The sequence below is a fragment of the Terrapene carolina genome, unplaced genomic scaffold (genome assembly GCF_002925995.2).
Source record: "Terrapene carolina triunguis isolate 2854851 unplaced genomic scaffold, T_m_triunguis-2.0 Scaffold18, whole genome shotgun sequence".
Taxonomy (NCBI): Eukaryota; Metazoa; Chordata; order Testudines; family Emydidae; genus Terrapene; species Terrapene triunguis.
The window spans coordinates 13,886,484-13,903,164 of NW_020664369.1; the positions used below are offsets into that span (position 1 = coordinate 13,886,484).

Here is a 16,681-nt window from a genome sequence, read left to right on the forward strand (position 1 = left end):
GGTTTACTTGGGCTTGCCTAAGCACAGGGGGCTGGACTTGCCATTTCTGTAATTCTGTGAAGCCCTGATCATATGTGCTGTAGTCTCTGGGTAAGGCAAGGAGTCTCACACCTCAGCAATAACTAAAGGTAACGGAGTGTGGTAAGGAGAAAGGTATGAATGCTCTTTTGTTTTGGCTGCGTGTGTTGCACAGCACTGATAGTATTTATTTGGCAATATCACAAACACAGCCACACACAGAAGACAGCCATATTTTATAATTAATCACCTGAATTGTAACTATTCTGTGGTCATAGAGAATCTGTCCTACCAAAGATCAGTCCTTCCTATGACCATGCTGTATATCATGGGAGTGTTCTCATGGCAATGGGAGCATTGTTTGTTATCTTATGTGGCATGCATCACTGTAGTACTTTCCCCCTCCATACTGTCATTCTAAGAGTTATGCTTGGTCATGTCACCCCCTTCTTTAAATCCCTCCAGGGCTGCCAACCCCTCAAACTGCTTCAGAATTAAACTTTCAGTCACTGCCTTTAAAGTCCTGTATGATTCTGCCCCGCCCTACTTATCTGATTTTAAAAATAAATAAATATCAAAGCAGCCTGTGGTTTATCTTGCCACACATTTCTTTAAATGTGTACATCTGGGGGAGGGAAAATGCACCCACATTGCCCAACTGAGGGAAGCAGTCTGGAACTGACACAAGCAAGGCATCCACATACAGCCCAGCTTGCTCACCAATAATTGTCGGTAATGCTTGGCACCAACCCATGAGAGCTGAAGAAACATTTGAATAATCCTAGGCATTCATCAACATTTTAGGACTCTGCAAGGGGGGGACGGGGAAGAGCTCCTTGTCTGGCACATCAGTGAATTCCTCAGCATTTCAATTGTGGGGTTTTTTTTTGTTTTTTTTTTTTTTTAATTTATGGGATTTACACAACAGTGCTAGTACCAGGGACTGAGCCAACCAATTAGTTGTAAATAAAAGAGTACTCACTGACTACATATTTAGGGCCAAATCCAGAGCCCATTGAAGTGAGTGGCAAAACTCCCATTTGCTTTAATGGGACTAAGACATAGTATATTACCATATAAATGGTGAACTGATTTTTTTAAAAATTTAATAGCTGGTGAATATACTAAAGACTTACAATTACAAATGAGTAACTTGTTTAGAGTGAAATTAAAAAAAAAAATATTATTTCACCTGCCAGGATCCTAGCTTGTATTTCTGTGTTTTCCTGCAAGAGTTGATGACAACACAAACTATGGAAGTACCAGTAGATTAAGGAATGCGGCTCCTATTTGGCTGTGGAAATGTTATAGTCAATTCTTACTGGCCAGAGAGGGAACTCTGTTCCTGATGGGTAAGCAAATAGGAACTAGTTTTCAAATAGTCTTCTTAGAAAAGGCCCTTATTTTTTATTTTAAGGCATTTTGAGAGATGTTTAGGATCTCAGTTTTTCTATTTTTAATGTGCAATTCATTTAATCTCTAGGTTTTGAAACTCAGCACAGTCAAAAAATAGTTTACATTTCTCATTACCCCTTTATCTCAGTGTGTTTCTTTTACTATAATGCAACAAAAAACTATTACATGACCACAGTGATTGATCTTTAAAAATATTCCCATTTACTACATCACAGTATTTTGACATTACTGTGGTATCTTCTATACTTAAAGTTGAAAATACCACAGACTACTCTGACATAAAATTAACAAACTGCAATGAGGTAAATGCAGTTTTTTTTAGTGGCCACTAAGGTTACTAATCATGATGGGGAAATGTTTCCTTACTGCCGTTTGCCAATGGCTCCTGGTTACTCTGTGTGCATAGGTTTGCCTAACAAAGTAGGGCAGATGTTGACACCCTTAACTCCTGGTAAGTGGTACCTTGCTCCTGAAGTTCTACAGGACTCTTTTTCAGTGAGGTCCGACTCACCATAAGAGTCACTGAATAAGGCCCTAAATGTTTGCCATTTTCTCTATGTACCTTCCTCATCCAGGACTAGGTGAACCAAATGGATATGTTTAGAAGAATAACTTATATATTCGTAATGAACCACCACCAACAACAAAGGAAATGAAAGGGAATAAAGTCCCTTAGGCATTTGCCCAAGAACTAACACAAGACAATCAGGAATTCAGAACATTTATTGCAAGAGCTGAATAACTGTAAATAACGTTGAACTGGCAAAGCAGTAACAAGGATAACTGTTTAGATATTTATTCTGTCAAAGTCATCAAACACCCCTCACAAACTGACATAAGTACTGCAATAAGCAATGCACCCCTAACCCATTTTATGTCTTTATACTGTGGAGGAAAAAAACTGTGAACTGCTATATACAAAAAAAACCTTTTTTTTTGGTAAGAACAAATTAAATTCAGATTACCTAAATTTGTTATTTTAAGACTGATCAACTGTGGCATAAGATAATTTTCCCTTTTTTTTCGTAAGGACTTTTTTTTTCTTTTCTTTTTTTCTTTTTTTTTCTTCTTTTTTTCTGCATGCTATTTATTTGTTTAAATCATCTGTCATGCCTTAACAAAAACCGCCTAAGAATGTCCAGATTTGGATTTGTTTTACGTGCAACTTAGATCTTATTAATAGTAGGAGTCACTCTGCTGGTTTGTCTGAAGTGACATGACGCCGGTACCTGCCAGGCATTGACCAACTATGATAACAAACAGTTAAACAGCAATAATTAGAGTTTTAACCCTTAGTTTCCCCAACTAGCCTACCAGGAGAATGCTCTGTTACATCATGAAGGCACAACACATTAAATATTCTGTGGCTATGGTCTAAAAACACTTGTGTTACTACAACATTAACGCAGATGAGGATCAACACAAATGCCGCTTTTTCAGCAATACAAACTGTCTTAGGTATAGACACACACTTGCCCAATTAGAAAGAAAATGATCCTTGTATTTTGTTTCTCCAAATTTCCCTTCTTCTACTCCAAATTAGCTCAATGTTACTTTTCATTAATTGTGAGACTACGGTTAACTGATCAGGGTTCCTAAATAAATGCCATCTGACGCTCCTTTGCCACCCCCCACATAGCTAACTTCTTTTTTCTTTTTTTTAAATTCCCCTGCTTTGCAAAACAGAATGGAAGTGAAATTAAAGTTATTAAAGTTTAAAGCCCTTGCGTAAATCCTTTTGTTTCTTAATATTTGCAAACAGTTTTGCTTGCTAGAATGCCAGCATCATCTGCTGTTAAACAGAAGCAAGAGGTTTTTTGTTTGGTTTATTTTTTAAACACAAGTGTTTTGAGTTCCTTGGAACTTTGTGTGTCAGACAGACTACTAACACAGAAACACCATCACTGAAATTAAAAACAAAACAACAGGAAGCAAATGAAAAAAACTAAAAAGCAACTGTGAAACAAAGAATTATGCTACAGTATCCTTTTTAGGTGAACGTTATAAGTACACAAATTTTGTTAGTAATAATTGTTCCTATTTACAAGTATTTTGAACACTGATTGACTTACAAGTGTCCACTAATGTTGTTAATAGCACAATAGGTTTAATGTTTATAGTTTTAGTTGTTTTGTTTGCAGTATGATATCAAGTATAGCAGTCCCAGCACAGATCAATGACAGCAAGAGCACAATTTTCTAACTGGATATGCTTTTCAATCATTATAATCCACTGAACTCTCTCTCTTGGTCTATCACTCTCCAAATGCATCTTCTGTTGTTTGTAGCAGCAGTCCAGGGTCAAAAAACAAACAAACAAAAAAGAATATTTGCAAACTGGAGAGATCTCTGCAGAGTTTAATCATGTCTATTTAACAAAACCACACAACTAGTAGAAATACTCTTTTGTGTTGCAGAACATTATACTTTCCATTGGGCTAACACAAAGATATGCATATCTCTGCTATGTGAAGCATAGTTCTAGAGGTCTACCCAGTACATAAAGCTCTGACACACACACACACAGTATTAGCAAGTCTAAGTAGACTAAAGTCATTGATCCAAAGTAGCCATTTCTTATAGCTGGTGCTCCTTTGGACTCTCAGCAGGTCCTGAGGCCTGTTTATAAGACTTCAAGTTAGCCAAAGGAATGTCAGTCATGTGATTGCCAGTGTTGAAATGGCCCTCACCAGAACCATACTGCTTTCGGTCACTGAACTGGTTTCTGTTGCTATCTTCTTTCCAGGTTCTTGTCAACGTGTGTCCATTCACTAATTTGTCCTTCTTAACCCATTCTTTCTGAGGTGCAAAGGTGGAGAGAGGAGACTTTGGCTGCTGGTATGGACCCAGGCTGGGAGGCATCCAACAGTTATCGGAGTGACCCAAAACCAGGCATTCTTGAGTACACATCTCTGTAGCTTCAGCTAATCCTCGTGGACCAAGAGGCCCATCTGCAGAAGACAACAAAGGAGACCAAAAAAAAAAAAAAAGAGAAAGAAATAGTGTTAGACTTTCACTTTGAAAATATTGCTATCAAAGCTGCATGTACTCCTGACATTTGCTAGAATGGGAAAAGTAATTGCAACGTTCTTAACTCTACAACCAACTATGCCACTGACTTAAAAAAGTGACATTATGTCAATGTCACAGTGTCAAAATATACTTGCATGCTAACAGAGAGTGGTTAACTGTTATTAAGGTCATTGGTGAACTGTGACTTTTGTGATCAAAACATCTTCTATGTCATTGCCTGTATACTTCCCTGTTCCTCAAAAAGGGAATGATGGATAAATTAGTCATTAGCCAACAGACTCAGACACCGGATAGGAATCAGTTCCAATCCCATTTTTAAGGATTCCTTATTAAGGAAGTAAACACTTGGGCAGACGAAAAAAAGTGATGAGCAAACACAATGACACAGATTCTCTATGAGACCTTATGCCAGGGGTGAATTGGCATAGCCCAGGCATGCTCTCATCTCGCCTGCAATTTCCAGGTATGTGGGGCCCTGGATGTAGGAGCAGAAATGCTAGGGAATTCTCAGCTGGCTAGTTAGGTCTAGATCAGGGATCGGCAACCTTTGGCACGCGGCTCACCAGGGTAAGCACCCTGGTGGGCCGGGCTGGTTTGTTTACCTGCCGCATCCACAGGTTCGGCCGATCGCGGCTCCTTCTGGCCGTGGTTCGCCCTCCCAGGCCAATGGGGGCTGCGGGAAGTGGCGCGGGCCAAGGGATGTGCTGGCAGTCGCTTCCCGCCGCCCCCATTGGCCTGGAGTGGTGAACCGCAGCCAGTGGGAGCTGCAATCAGTTGAACCAGCGGACGCAGCAGGTAAACAAACCGGCTTGGCCCACCAGGGTGCTTACCCTGGCGAGCTGCGTGCCAAAGGTTGCCGATCCCTGATCTAGATCCTACCACTCTGCAGCACCTGAGTGGTACAAAGTAAACAGAATGAGAAGATGAGAAAATCTGTACCATTGTCAAATTGACTTGCCACATACAGATCCCCATTTGGTACACTAAATAGATGAAACACATTAGTCCCACTGGACATGAATACGCATCTCAAAGATTTGCTATAAAACTACATAAATCAAAGGGTACACACAATGTGAACTTTCCGTAACTCACTTGTGTTTTCATGGTTTTCTTACATGCATGAATATGAGACCACAGGAGATGGACCATGCAGTCTGTAATATGCTATGCGTATTAAAGACCCATTTAATCTTTCACCCACTACAGAGAGCACAACTAGCCTGCTTCAGAGGCCTGACTATCAGTTCAGTGGACAAGTCACTGATATCTCCAGAAAGTGCTGACCTTCTCCCCAGTCTTAGCATATTTCTAAGGCCTGGTCTACACTATGAGTTTAATTTGAATTTAGCAGTGTTAAATCAAATTAACCCTGCACCCGTCCACACAACGAAGCCATTTCTTTCGAAATAAAGGGCTCTTAAAATCGATTTCTGTACCTCCTCCCCGACTAGCGGAGTAGCGCCAAAATCGATATTGTCATTTCGAATTAGGGTTAGTGTGGCCGCAATTCGATGGTATTGGCTTCTGGGAGCTATCTCACAGTGCACCATTGTGACCGCTCTGGACAGCAATCTGAACTCGGATGCACTGGCCAGGTAGACAGGAAAAGCCACGAGAACATTTGAATTTCATTTCCTGTTTGCCCAGCACAGGAGAGCACAGGTGACCACAGAGAGCTCATCAGCACAGGTAACCATGCAGGCCAATAATCGAAAAAGAGCACCAGCATGGACCGTATGGGAGGTACTGGATCTGATCGCTATATGGGGAGAGGATTCAGTGCTAGCAGAACTTTGTTCGAAAAGACGAAATGCCAAAACTTTTGAAAAAATGTCCAAGGGCATGATGGAGAGAGGCCACAATAGGGACTCAGAGCAGTGCCGCATGAAAGTCAAGGAGCTCAAACAAGCCTATCAGAAAACAAAGGAGGCAAACGGTCGCTCCGGGTCAGAGCCGCAGACATGCCGCTTCTACGCTGAGCTACATGCAGTTCTAGGGGGGGCTGCCACCACTATCCCACCTCTGACCGTGGATTCCGAGGCAGGGGTAATCTCATCAGCCACACCTGAGGATTCTGCGGACGGGGAAGAGGAGGAGGAGGACAAGCTTGTGGAGAGCACACAGCACTCCGTTCTCCCCAACAGCCAGGATCTTTTTCTCAGCCTGACTGAAGTACCCTCCCAAGCCAGTAGCCAAGACCATGACCCCATGGAAGGGACCTCAGGTGAGTTTACCTTTTAAAATATAAAACATGGTTTAAAAGCAAGCATTTTTTAATGATTAATTTGCCCCGAGGACTTGGGATGCATTCGCAGCCAGTACAGCTACTGGAAAAGTCTGTTAACGTGTCTGTGGATGGAGCGGAAATCCTCCAGGGACATCTCCTTGAAGCTCTCCTGGAGGTACTCCAAAAGCCTTTGCAGAAGGTTTCTGGGCAGTGCAGCCTTATTCCGTCCTCCATGGTAGGACACTTGACCACGCCATGCTAGTAGCAAGTAATCTGGTATCATTGCATGACAAAGCCTGGCAGCGTATGGTCCCGGTGTTTGCTGGCATTCAAGCAACATCCGTTCTTTATCTCGCTGTGTAGTCCTCAGGAGAGTGATATCACTCATGGTAACCTGGTTGAAATACGGGAATTTAATTAAGGGGACAGAGGTGGCCCTTCCTACTGGGCTGTTTGCCTGTGGCTGAAAAGAAATCCTTCCCTGTAGTAAGCCAAGTGCGGGGGGGGGGGGGGGGGGGGGTTGGGGCGGAGCTTTTCACCGTGTGGCTGGTATCATGGAAGATCGCTGCTAGCCACACGGTGCGGGGAGGGATAAAGCGATCATCCCAGAGAATTGGATGGGGGTGGGGGGTTAGTTTGTTTTCTGCTGCTGAAGGTTAACAGGAAAACTGCAGCTCTCAACGAGCTTTGCTTGGTATGTGGGAAAGGAGGGTGCAGAAGTCGAAAGACAATGGCTTACCATGGCCGCATGCAAGCCGAATTCTGTTGCCCGGACCTGCGTCTGTGATCTCTAGCAGCAAAGCCACAGGCACTCAATATTAAGAGGCAAAATGCAACCTTGCACAGAAATCACATGTGCTATGTAATGTGAATAGTGTTGTTCACCAAGAAAGAGTATAAGCATTGTTGTGTAAAATGTATCTTTTAAAAAAATTCTCTCCTTTTTTCCCTCCCTCCAGCAGCTGCAAATTTTTCAAGCCTCCCTCCTCCGTCCCGAAGGCTGTCTCAGATAAGGAAAAAGAGGACGTGAGATGAGATGTTCGCGGAAATCATGGAATCCACCCACAATGAAAGAGCTCATCTGAATGAGTGGAAGGACATGGTTTCAAAGTATAGGAAAGATGCCAGTGAACGTGAGGACAGGAGGGACCAACGTGAGGACATGAGGGACCAACGTGAGGACAGAAGGGACCAACGTGAGGAGAGGAGAGACGCTCGAGATGAGAGGTGGCGGCAGGAAGGATGCGCATAATCAGCAGCCAGGCGATTTGCCTCAGCCTCCCACCCCGCCATAAAGGTCTCCCCCTTACTCTCACAGAGATTGTGGAGCACACAGCAAGCAGCAAGAACAATGGGGATATTGGTTTGGCTGAGGTCTGAGCGAGTCAGTAAAGTGCACCAGCGACCTTTTAAACAGCCAAATGCACATTCCACCACCATTCTGCATTTACTCAGCCTGTAGTTGAACAGCTCCTGACTCCTGTCCAGGCTGCCTGTGTATGGCTTCATGAGCCATGGCATTAAGGGGTAGGCTGGGTCCCCAAGGATAACTATAGGCATTTCAACATCGCCAATGGTTATTTTCTGGTCCGGGAAGTAAGTCCCTTGCTGCAGCCGTTTAAACAGAGTAGTGTTCCTGCAGATGCGAGTGTCATGAACCCTTCCTGGCCAGCCCACATTGATGTTGGTGAAACGTCCCCTGTGATCCACCAGTGCTTGCAGCACCATTGAAAAGTAACCCTTGCGGTTTATGTACTGGGTACCCTGGTGCTCCAATGCCAAGATAGGTATATGGGTTCCATCTATCGCCCCACCACAGTTAGGGAATCCCATTGCAGCAAAGCCATCCACTATGGCCTGCACATTTCCCAGAGTCACTACCTTTCGTAGCAGCAAGTCAATGATTGCTTTGGCTACTTGCATGACAGCAGACCCACAGTAGATTTGCCCACTCTAAATTGATTCCCGACTGACCGGTAGCTGTCTGGCCTTGCAAGCTTCCACAGGGCTATCACCACTCACTTCTCAACTGTGAGGGCTGCTCTCATCTTGGTATTCTGGAGATTCAGGGCACGGAAAAGCAAGTCACAAAGTTCCATGAAAGTGCCCTTACACATGTGAAAGTTTCGTAGCCCCTGGGAATTGTCCCACACCTGCAACACTATGCGGTCCCACCAGTCTGTGCTTGTTTCCCGGGCCCAGAATCGGCGTTCCACGGATAGAACCTGCCCCATCAACAACATGATCTCCAAAGCGCCGGGACCCGCGATTTGAGAGAAGTCTGTGTCCATGTCCATGTCCTCATCACTCTCGTCGCCACGCTGCCGTCGCCGCCTCCTCCTTGCCTCGTTTTTCTGGTCCTGGTTCAGCATAAACTGCATGATAATGCGCGAGGTGTTTACAATGTTCATGACTGCTGTCTTGAGCTGAGCGGGCTCCATGCTTGCCGTGGTATGGCGTCTGCTGTGTTCACCCAGGAAAAAAGGCGCAAAACGGTTGTCTGCCGTTGCTTTCATGGAGGGAGGGGTGAGGCTGTACCCAGAACAACCTGCGACAATGTTTTTTGCCCCATCAGGCACTGGGATCTCAACCCAGAATTCCAATGGGCGGGGGAGACTGCGGGAACTATGGGATAGCTATGGGATAACTACCCACAGTGCAACGCTCCGGAAATCGACGCTAGCCCCAGTACATGGACGCACACCGCCGAATTAATGTGCTTAGTGTGGCCGCATACATTCGACTTTATACAATCTGTTTCCAAAATTCGAATTCTGTAAATTCGGATTAATCCCGTAGTGTAGACATACCCTAAGTGAGTGAACTTGCAGCTGAGTCACTGATCTGATCAGACTGGATTTACACATAGGGTAAGATGTTCCAAAAGACTGATAAACTGCCACATGTCTTTGTTACCTATTTCTCAGCATCTGAGAATATATACATCCAATGACCAATGCTTGGTCATGATCCCTTGCTAGATATATGATGATTTTGATGAAGACCTTCAATAGGGAATCCTTTCCTTGACTTCAGAGCAAATCACCGACCTAGACCTCCAGGCAGTCCAAGAGTTAAGAAGCATTTTTTTCTTGATTAAACAGTGAAGTGACAGGAAGGAAATTATGGATTGATTTTGAGAATGAGGTTAACCAGATAGGCATGAATGCTGAAGTCATGAAGATTAGCATTAATCAGAAGAAAAATACAGACCACAGAAAGACCAGTCTGTCAGGGCTGTGTCAGCACAAAGATGCCTCCATAATTGTGAATTTGGCCAGTAATTATCACTGAAGATATTTAAATGAAGATGTTTGTGCTGCAGCGAAAATGGAGATTTCAGTCTCTTCAATTGCAGCAAACACAGCATAGCAGGTTTATTTTCAAATCCCCAGATCATCCTAATTAGTCTAACTGTAGCTGCTATTCCTTTTAACATGCCTAATGTTTTTTAATCTTCCTAGGCTGACGGCCTCATGAGATCCTGTGGCAGTGAGTTCCACATGTTAATCAGCTGTTGCATTTAGACTTAGTTTTAGCAAATCTAATTTAGATGCATTTTGTTAAAAAACACGTCAACTATTGTTTCCTTTATCCTTATCTCTGAATATCTTTTCTTAAACTGTGAGGTCAATGGGGCAGGAACAACTCTTTTTGCATATTAGTATCTAAAAGTAGATTCTGGGTACTATGGCTAACAAAAGTAATTATGTCTTTTTAACTAGATGAGCCGTGAGTGGAAGCTCCTGCAATCCTTGTACAAGCAATTGGAATAATTTAAGAAATATATATACCCAATGACATTGGGGCAATACAAGATGAAATAATCAGTTCTGCAATAATTTAGGGTAAGAAAGTGACTGCAAAGCAGAAGTTTAGCACAAATTTCAAGGAGAGCCAATAATCTTGGTTTTAAAATAAGAGCTGTGATAATTCACGGGAAGAGAGAGATTCTTGTTCTATAAAAGCCCCTCTTTGAAATCGGCACTATACAACTATAATCAAATTGAGGCAAGTACTTAGTACAAAAAAGCTATAGTAAGTAAAGGAAGTAATCCCAGTATATTGTTAACATTTCCAAAGGTTATCTATAGGTTAAAAGCTGATTTTTTTTTTCTGCTGACAACAGAAATTTAATTTTAATTAGGTTTTTCCCATTTTCACAGGAAGAAAGTGAGAAGTGGCAAAACTCTTTCCAACCGGCCTGATCACACAGTAAAATGCTATCTTGCTGACCCAAGGAGGAAAGGTTTGGCAGGGATTAAAACTTTCAATACACAAAGAAAAGCCTTCACCACAGAGGGACACAGTTCAAGAAATACAGTGCATGCACCCTGGGCTTCCAATTTGCAATGTAATAACAGGTTAACAAGAGAACCCTCAGCTCCACATTCACGAAGTGGATCTGTTATGTTGCCCTGTTTAGCTAAATAAAATAAAATGAAGTTCAAAGAGATATGGCAATCATTTGAGTTTAGAATTTAAATGGGTAATAAGCTGTTTTTACTTAGGACAAAATATGCATGTGGACCTATAAGCCATGTCAAATTAATCTTGGAGAGATTTACTTCATGTGTTTAGCTTTCCTTAGTATGAGTCCTAGAGTGATAATACAGTTAATCTTGGAATGGATTTCCTCTGAAGTTGGTGAAGTTTGTGGATAGTTTTGAAATATTTGGATGAAAGGTACTATTTAAATATCTATTACTAAGAACAAGGGGCTGTCTAATAAACAGAGACAGGATGGTGCTGTGGAGATAATCATCTATTTTGGAGGAACCCGGTGGGTGAGGTAATATCTTTTAGTGGACCAACTTCTGTTGGTGAGAGAGACAAGCTTTTGAGCTACACAGAGTTCTTCTTCAGATCACTTTGGAAGGGGCATTTCCCATATTTCTGGTTAGCCAAATGTCACTTTCTTTCAAATGCAGACAAGCCTGACAGGGTTGTAGTACTCTCTGGAGAGGGAAAATCTTGCTCTTTGTGGGGTGTCACCTGCAAGTATATGAGCAGAGTTTTGGCTCTAGCACTCACAGTGCAGGCCTGGGAGCCAGGAGCACTCCGGTAATACTCATTCCCACTGTAGACTTGGAACAAGTCACTAATGCTCTCTGACTCAGTTTCCCCAGTCTGTAAAATGCAGACAGTGTTTACCAGTCTCACTAGAGAATTGTGAGGATTAACTATGGAATAATTAGATAAAATGCCTTGAAGGACTCTATATAATTTTTAATCAGCAAATAACATTTTCATACATTGCCTTTAAAGAATCACAACATAAAAACAGCCTCTTACTTTTTGTTTGAAGTGATGCTACATTATGTGTACACCCAGGGGTACATTTCAGATTATAGACAATATCTTTTAATACCACACTAATGGAATAACAGTATATTCCAATCTGGGACAAGGACAGTCTCATTTATAATGTGTACATGTGACTATCATCATAGGCACCATGATCTCTGCTTAGGGCATTTAGATGCAACCACAATACATTTAATAAATCTTACTAATAATCACTATGATGCTTTGGACGCTCTGCAAAACCCCTGATGCAAGATGTATGTGATTTAGAAGAAAAAATAATTAATTTTGGAGAAAATATGAGCTCAGCACAATAAAAATAAAACACAGTAGCATGGTTTTCTTCAGTTCCTGCCTTGTGTAATTATGTTCTCTGTGAAGACAGTTCATTCCTTCTTAAGAGTCTTCTTAGTATTCAGTGGCACAAGTGAAATAATCATGAACAGTATGATGGGGGAAAGAACCTTTTGGGATATGCAGGATGGTAGCTAGCGTTAGCTGTTTTGTATTGAGAAAGCACAATGTTGACTTACTGGTAATTATCTTTCCCCTCCACCACTACCAAACAATAGCTTTCACCCGGTTTTCTAAACTTGCTTCATTACTGCAAACAATGACACCACTTAAAAACCTATTCCTGATGCTTTAATTTCATAATTGCATTAATTTGTTTCCTTTCTCTGCAAAAAATGTCACTGGAATCTCTGTATCAAGTTTTTCCACACTGAAGTACTTTACTGATATGTTTTTTCAAAGTATTTGTTCTCTGAACAATCTGTAATGCATGAGCCCGGTTATCAGTCTTGGCTGCTTGAATACATAATGACACAACTGCTGATAAAACTGTACAAGCCATCTGTCTCTGGATTTAAATGTTTTGAAAGCAAACACAAAAGTACATAACAAACACTCCCTTAAATTGTCTTTGTTACTATTGATATCAGATCTTATGCCCCCCCAAAAGCCTTTTTTATTATTTTATTCTGTTAATAGCTGTCAGGCAACTGCATGGCTTGCTGCCTCAAAAGGAGACAGGTGCAAGCAGATAAATGCCAGTCAAATGTTGGCCATACCCTAATTGTGGAAATTCAGAGTGGTCTTTTATCTCATTTTATTATACCCAGAAGCTGAACTGTTATTTCATTGATTAACTAACTGCTGCAATTAGCAACTAGCTCCTGGCACGTTGACCAGCTGCTTTTCAACCGGCTCCTTCAAAACTCTCTTGCTCAAAGCCGGAGGCTCATTCTTTAAATGTGAAAGAGTCAAGTCCACAAGTTAAGTTGTACTCAGATGCTTTTCAGCCTCCTCTGTGAATTAGGATCCATTAGCCAGGATGCATTGCTGTTAGGTATAGTGGTGAACATGGTGTTGACCCTTTACCCCTGGCCTGATCTTAGGGAAAGTTATTATACAAGATTAAACTATATATCATGTGTTAAAACACATTAAAATGTTTTAAGATCATAAAATGGAGGCCATTAGACTTGTAATGTAAGAAGGGAAAACAAATGTAAAAGTATTTGTTGTAGGTATTTCAAAAGTATGAGGCCTAGATAAAGTACTTGACCTAGGGTTATAAGATTTAGCAATATGTATATTGTGATAAGCAAGTAAAAGAAAAAATGGCAGTTTAAGCTTGAAATACCAAATTCCTAGGGGATTTTGGAATACATGTAACCATGGAATAACCACATTTACATATCACAGCTGCTGGGAAATGTATGAGGCAAATAGCCTATGGTAGCAATTGGAACCTTAATTATGGTCCCCCAGAATGACAAAAATGGGCAGGGTGCTTAGACCTAAATCATACATAGTCCTGGTTGTGTGGGGGATGCAAGGAAAAGGGTATAAAAAGATGGTTATACCAACCCCTAGCTGGAACATTGGGATGACACGAAGGTGGTAACTAGCTCATCACTGCCCACTTATGGTGCTCTCCACTTACTGTTGTCTTCATCTTAATGTCTAATGGTCTCCATAAGATTGCGAGTATGCCAGCCTTGGAGGTGTTTTGTAATATGTATCTGTTTGTGTAGTTATGCTTATGCTTGGTTTTATTTGAATTTTAAGGTAAGTCTTCATGTTTCTGTTTGTGTGATTCACCAATCTCACTCAATAATAATATTATGAAGCCGCTGCATACAAAATCTGTTATTAATGACTTGTGCAATTTTGCATTCCAATTAATGAGAGGCTACAATGGCCACAGCTACATTTAAAATTTGATACAATCATATTTATTCATCTTTTCACACCAGACCTTTAACAAAATTCAGCTCTATTTAACCTTGGATATAAAAAGCCTTTTGTTGACTGTGCAACACATTCATACGCTGCATTGTTAAATGACCTTTCCTGAAGAGACAACATATTACAAGTTTTATAAAACCTTCCGCCCCCTCCACTTATAATTACAGAACTGATTTTCCTGCATTCCATGAAGGCTTTGCACCTACTGTATATGATAAAAAGAGGGAAAATGGTTTATAACACAAAGATGGTTCCGACATATTTTTCTCTTCAATTAATTAAAGCATTAATGTGAAAGTGCTTTCTTGAATCCTAGGTTATGTTCCAAAAAAAAAAAAAAAAAAGAAAAGAAAAAAAAAAAAATCCCCCACCCACATGCTGTAGAATTTGCTTTTTCTGATTAGTAATTAAGCTAGCTTCTGTCACCCTTACATTGAAAGACACCATGCTTCACAGCTAGTCCCATTTGGCATTACTGAACCCAAACAAGGTTGGCAGCAGAACTGGTCCTTAATTGGGCTAGACTGAGGGACACATGCTGCCCCCCTTACACCTACAGAGTAGTCCCTTTGAAAGGAATCTGACTATTCATGTAGTAAAATACTAACCAAGAGGAGTAAGTGTGGCAGAATATGACCATGTATATGGCGACTGTAGCAGGCCAATCCAAAAGCATCACTTCCACTCTGCAGAAGTAATTGTCACATTTCCCAGGTTCCCCCACCTTACTCTAAGAGAAAGTAATCCCTTTACCAGGTGTAGATTACTTTCTCCCCCATGCTGCCTTAGTTGCACTGGTAAGTGTGCAGCTTCCATGCTACCTGCCTTTCTCTGCCCACTCCCAGTCCACCTGTGTGTAGGGTGGGCAGAGGGAGAGAAGATGGGAAGAAGTGCACTGTGGAACTTGTACTGTTAAGTGCATAAAGGGGTAATCTGGACAGCCTGAACAGGTGGCCTAGGATTCTTCTGCTCCTTCACTCCTCTGCATGGCAGCAAAAGGGCCAGATACAATTTGACCCATAATGAGGTCGTTTTCATTGTACAAGTTTTTCCAGACTTGAAGTGTAGTGTACCCTATGCCCTACCACATATAGCTTTCCTTCAATGAATCTTAGAGTACCATGGAGGTGTTTAATTACATTGCCATCTTGTTTCCAGTTCTTTTACAACAGATATTGCTAACAGAGTTCATTGGGCACTGGTTTTAGCTATTAGATCAGCTCAGATTAAGAGGTGGTTCGTAATCTTCAGTCCCTTAGGGCAGTGTTTCCCAAACTTGGGATGTCACTTGTGTAGGGAAAGCCCCTGGCGGGCCAGGCCGGTTTGTTTACCTGCCGCATCCGCAGGTCCGGCCGATCGCGGCTCCCACTGGCCGCGGTTCGCTGCTCCAGGCCAATGGGAGCTGCTGGAAGCAGCAGCTAGTACGTCCCTCAGCCCGCACCGCTTCCGGCAGCCCCCATTGGCTTGGGACAGCGAACCGCGGCCAGTGGGAGCCGCGATCGGCTGGACCTGCGGATGCGGAAGGTAAACAAACCAGCCCGGCCCGACAGGGGCTTTCCTTAAACAAGCGACGGCCCAAGTTTGGGAAACACTGCCTTAGGGGAAAGATCCTTTTGTTCCCTGCATGGCCACATAGTTTGAGCAAACATATAGCCCCATGTTATTTATCACAGATGGGTAGCTAACCTGCTTTCAGTTCTTTACTACCCACTTGTTACAGGGGTAACTGGATGAAATTCCATGGCCCATGTTATAGAGGAGTATTATCACTCTAGGAGTTATACAGGGACTTGTCTACATGGGGACACTCAACAAAATTTATCAGAATTAACTAAAGGTGTGAATTGAAATTGAATTAGTTAAACCACAATAAAGCCTGTGTGGACACACTGATTCAGAATTAAAGTGTCCTTAATTAGGTTTAGCTTAATTAACTTCCAAGTCCCCCTGTAGAAAAGCCCCGGAAGATCAAATGGTCCATTTTGTCCTTAAAATCTATGAATCAGCAAATATTAGCAGAAAGTGCTTGAACTTTTATAAACTTTCATTGATAAACTTAGACAAATGGGTGTGTGGGAGGGGAGCTGCTTTAGAAATGTGGAAGGTGTTTGCCACAAGTCCAAATTTGAGAGTGTGATTCTGGTTTCTGATTAAAAGTTAAAACTCATTCTGTGATTTAAAAAAAAAAAAGTATTCTAACCTGATTTAAGTGTCACATTGTGGCTGCAGAGAGAGAGTCACCTCGGGGCAGAAGGGAAGGGGAGCAAATAAGATTTGGCAAAATGTTTTGTTAACAAATAAATAAGGATTACATGTTTTACGTGTCTCTCATACCAATTTAATATTTTGGTGAAAAGTCAACATTTGTAGATGGAGACAGTCCAAATACAACAACACGTGGGCAGCCAAAGCAGCAAATTCT

General features: G+C 41.9%; 1 protein-coding gene across 6 annotated transcripts in view; it reads right to left on the minus strand.

The window, feature by feature from the left end:
- Positions 1–3,426: 3,426 nt before the first annotated feature.
- The window catches only part of LOC112116495 (protocadherin-9), an 883,541-nt gene continuing 870,286 nt past the window's right edge, over positions 3,427–16,681 (minus strand). For all 6 annotated transcript variants that reach the window (XM_024214012.2, XM_024214008.2, XM_024214006.2 and 3 more), the window contains one exon: positions 3,427–4,384. In XM_024214012.2, the coding sequence (XP_024069780.1) occupies positions 4,011–4,384 (374 nt within the window). In that variant the 3' untranslated portion in view covers positions 3,427–4,010. The remainder of the gene's footprint in view (positions 4,385–16,681) is intronic.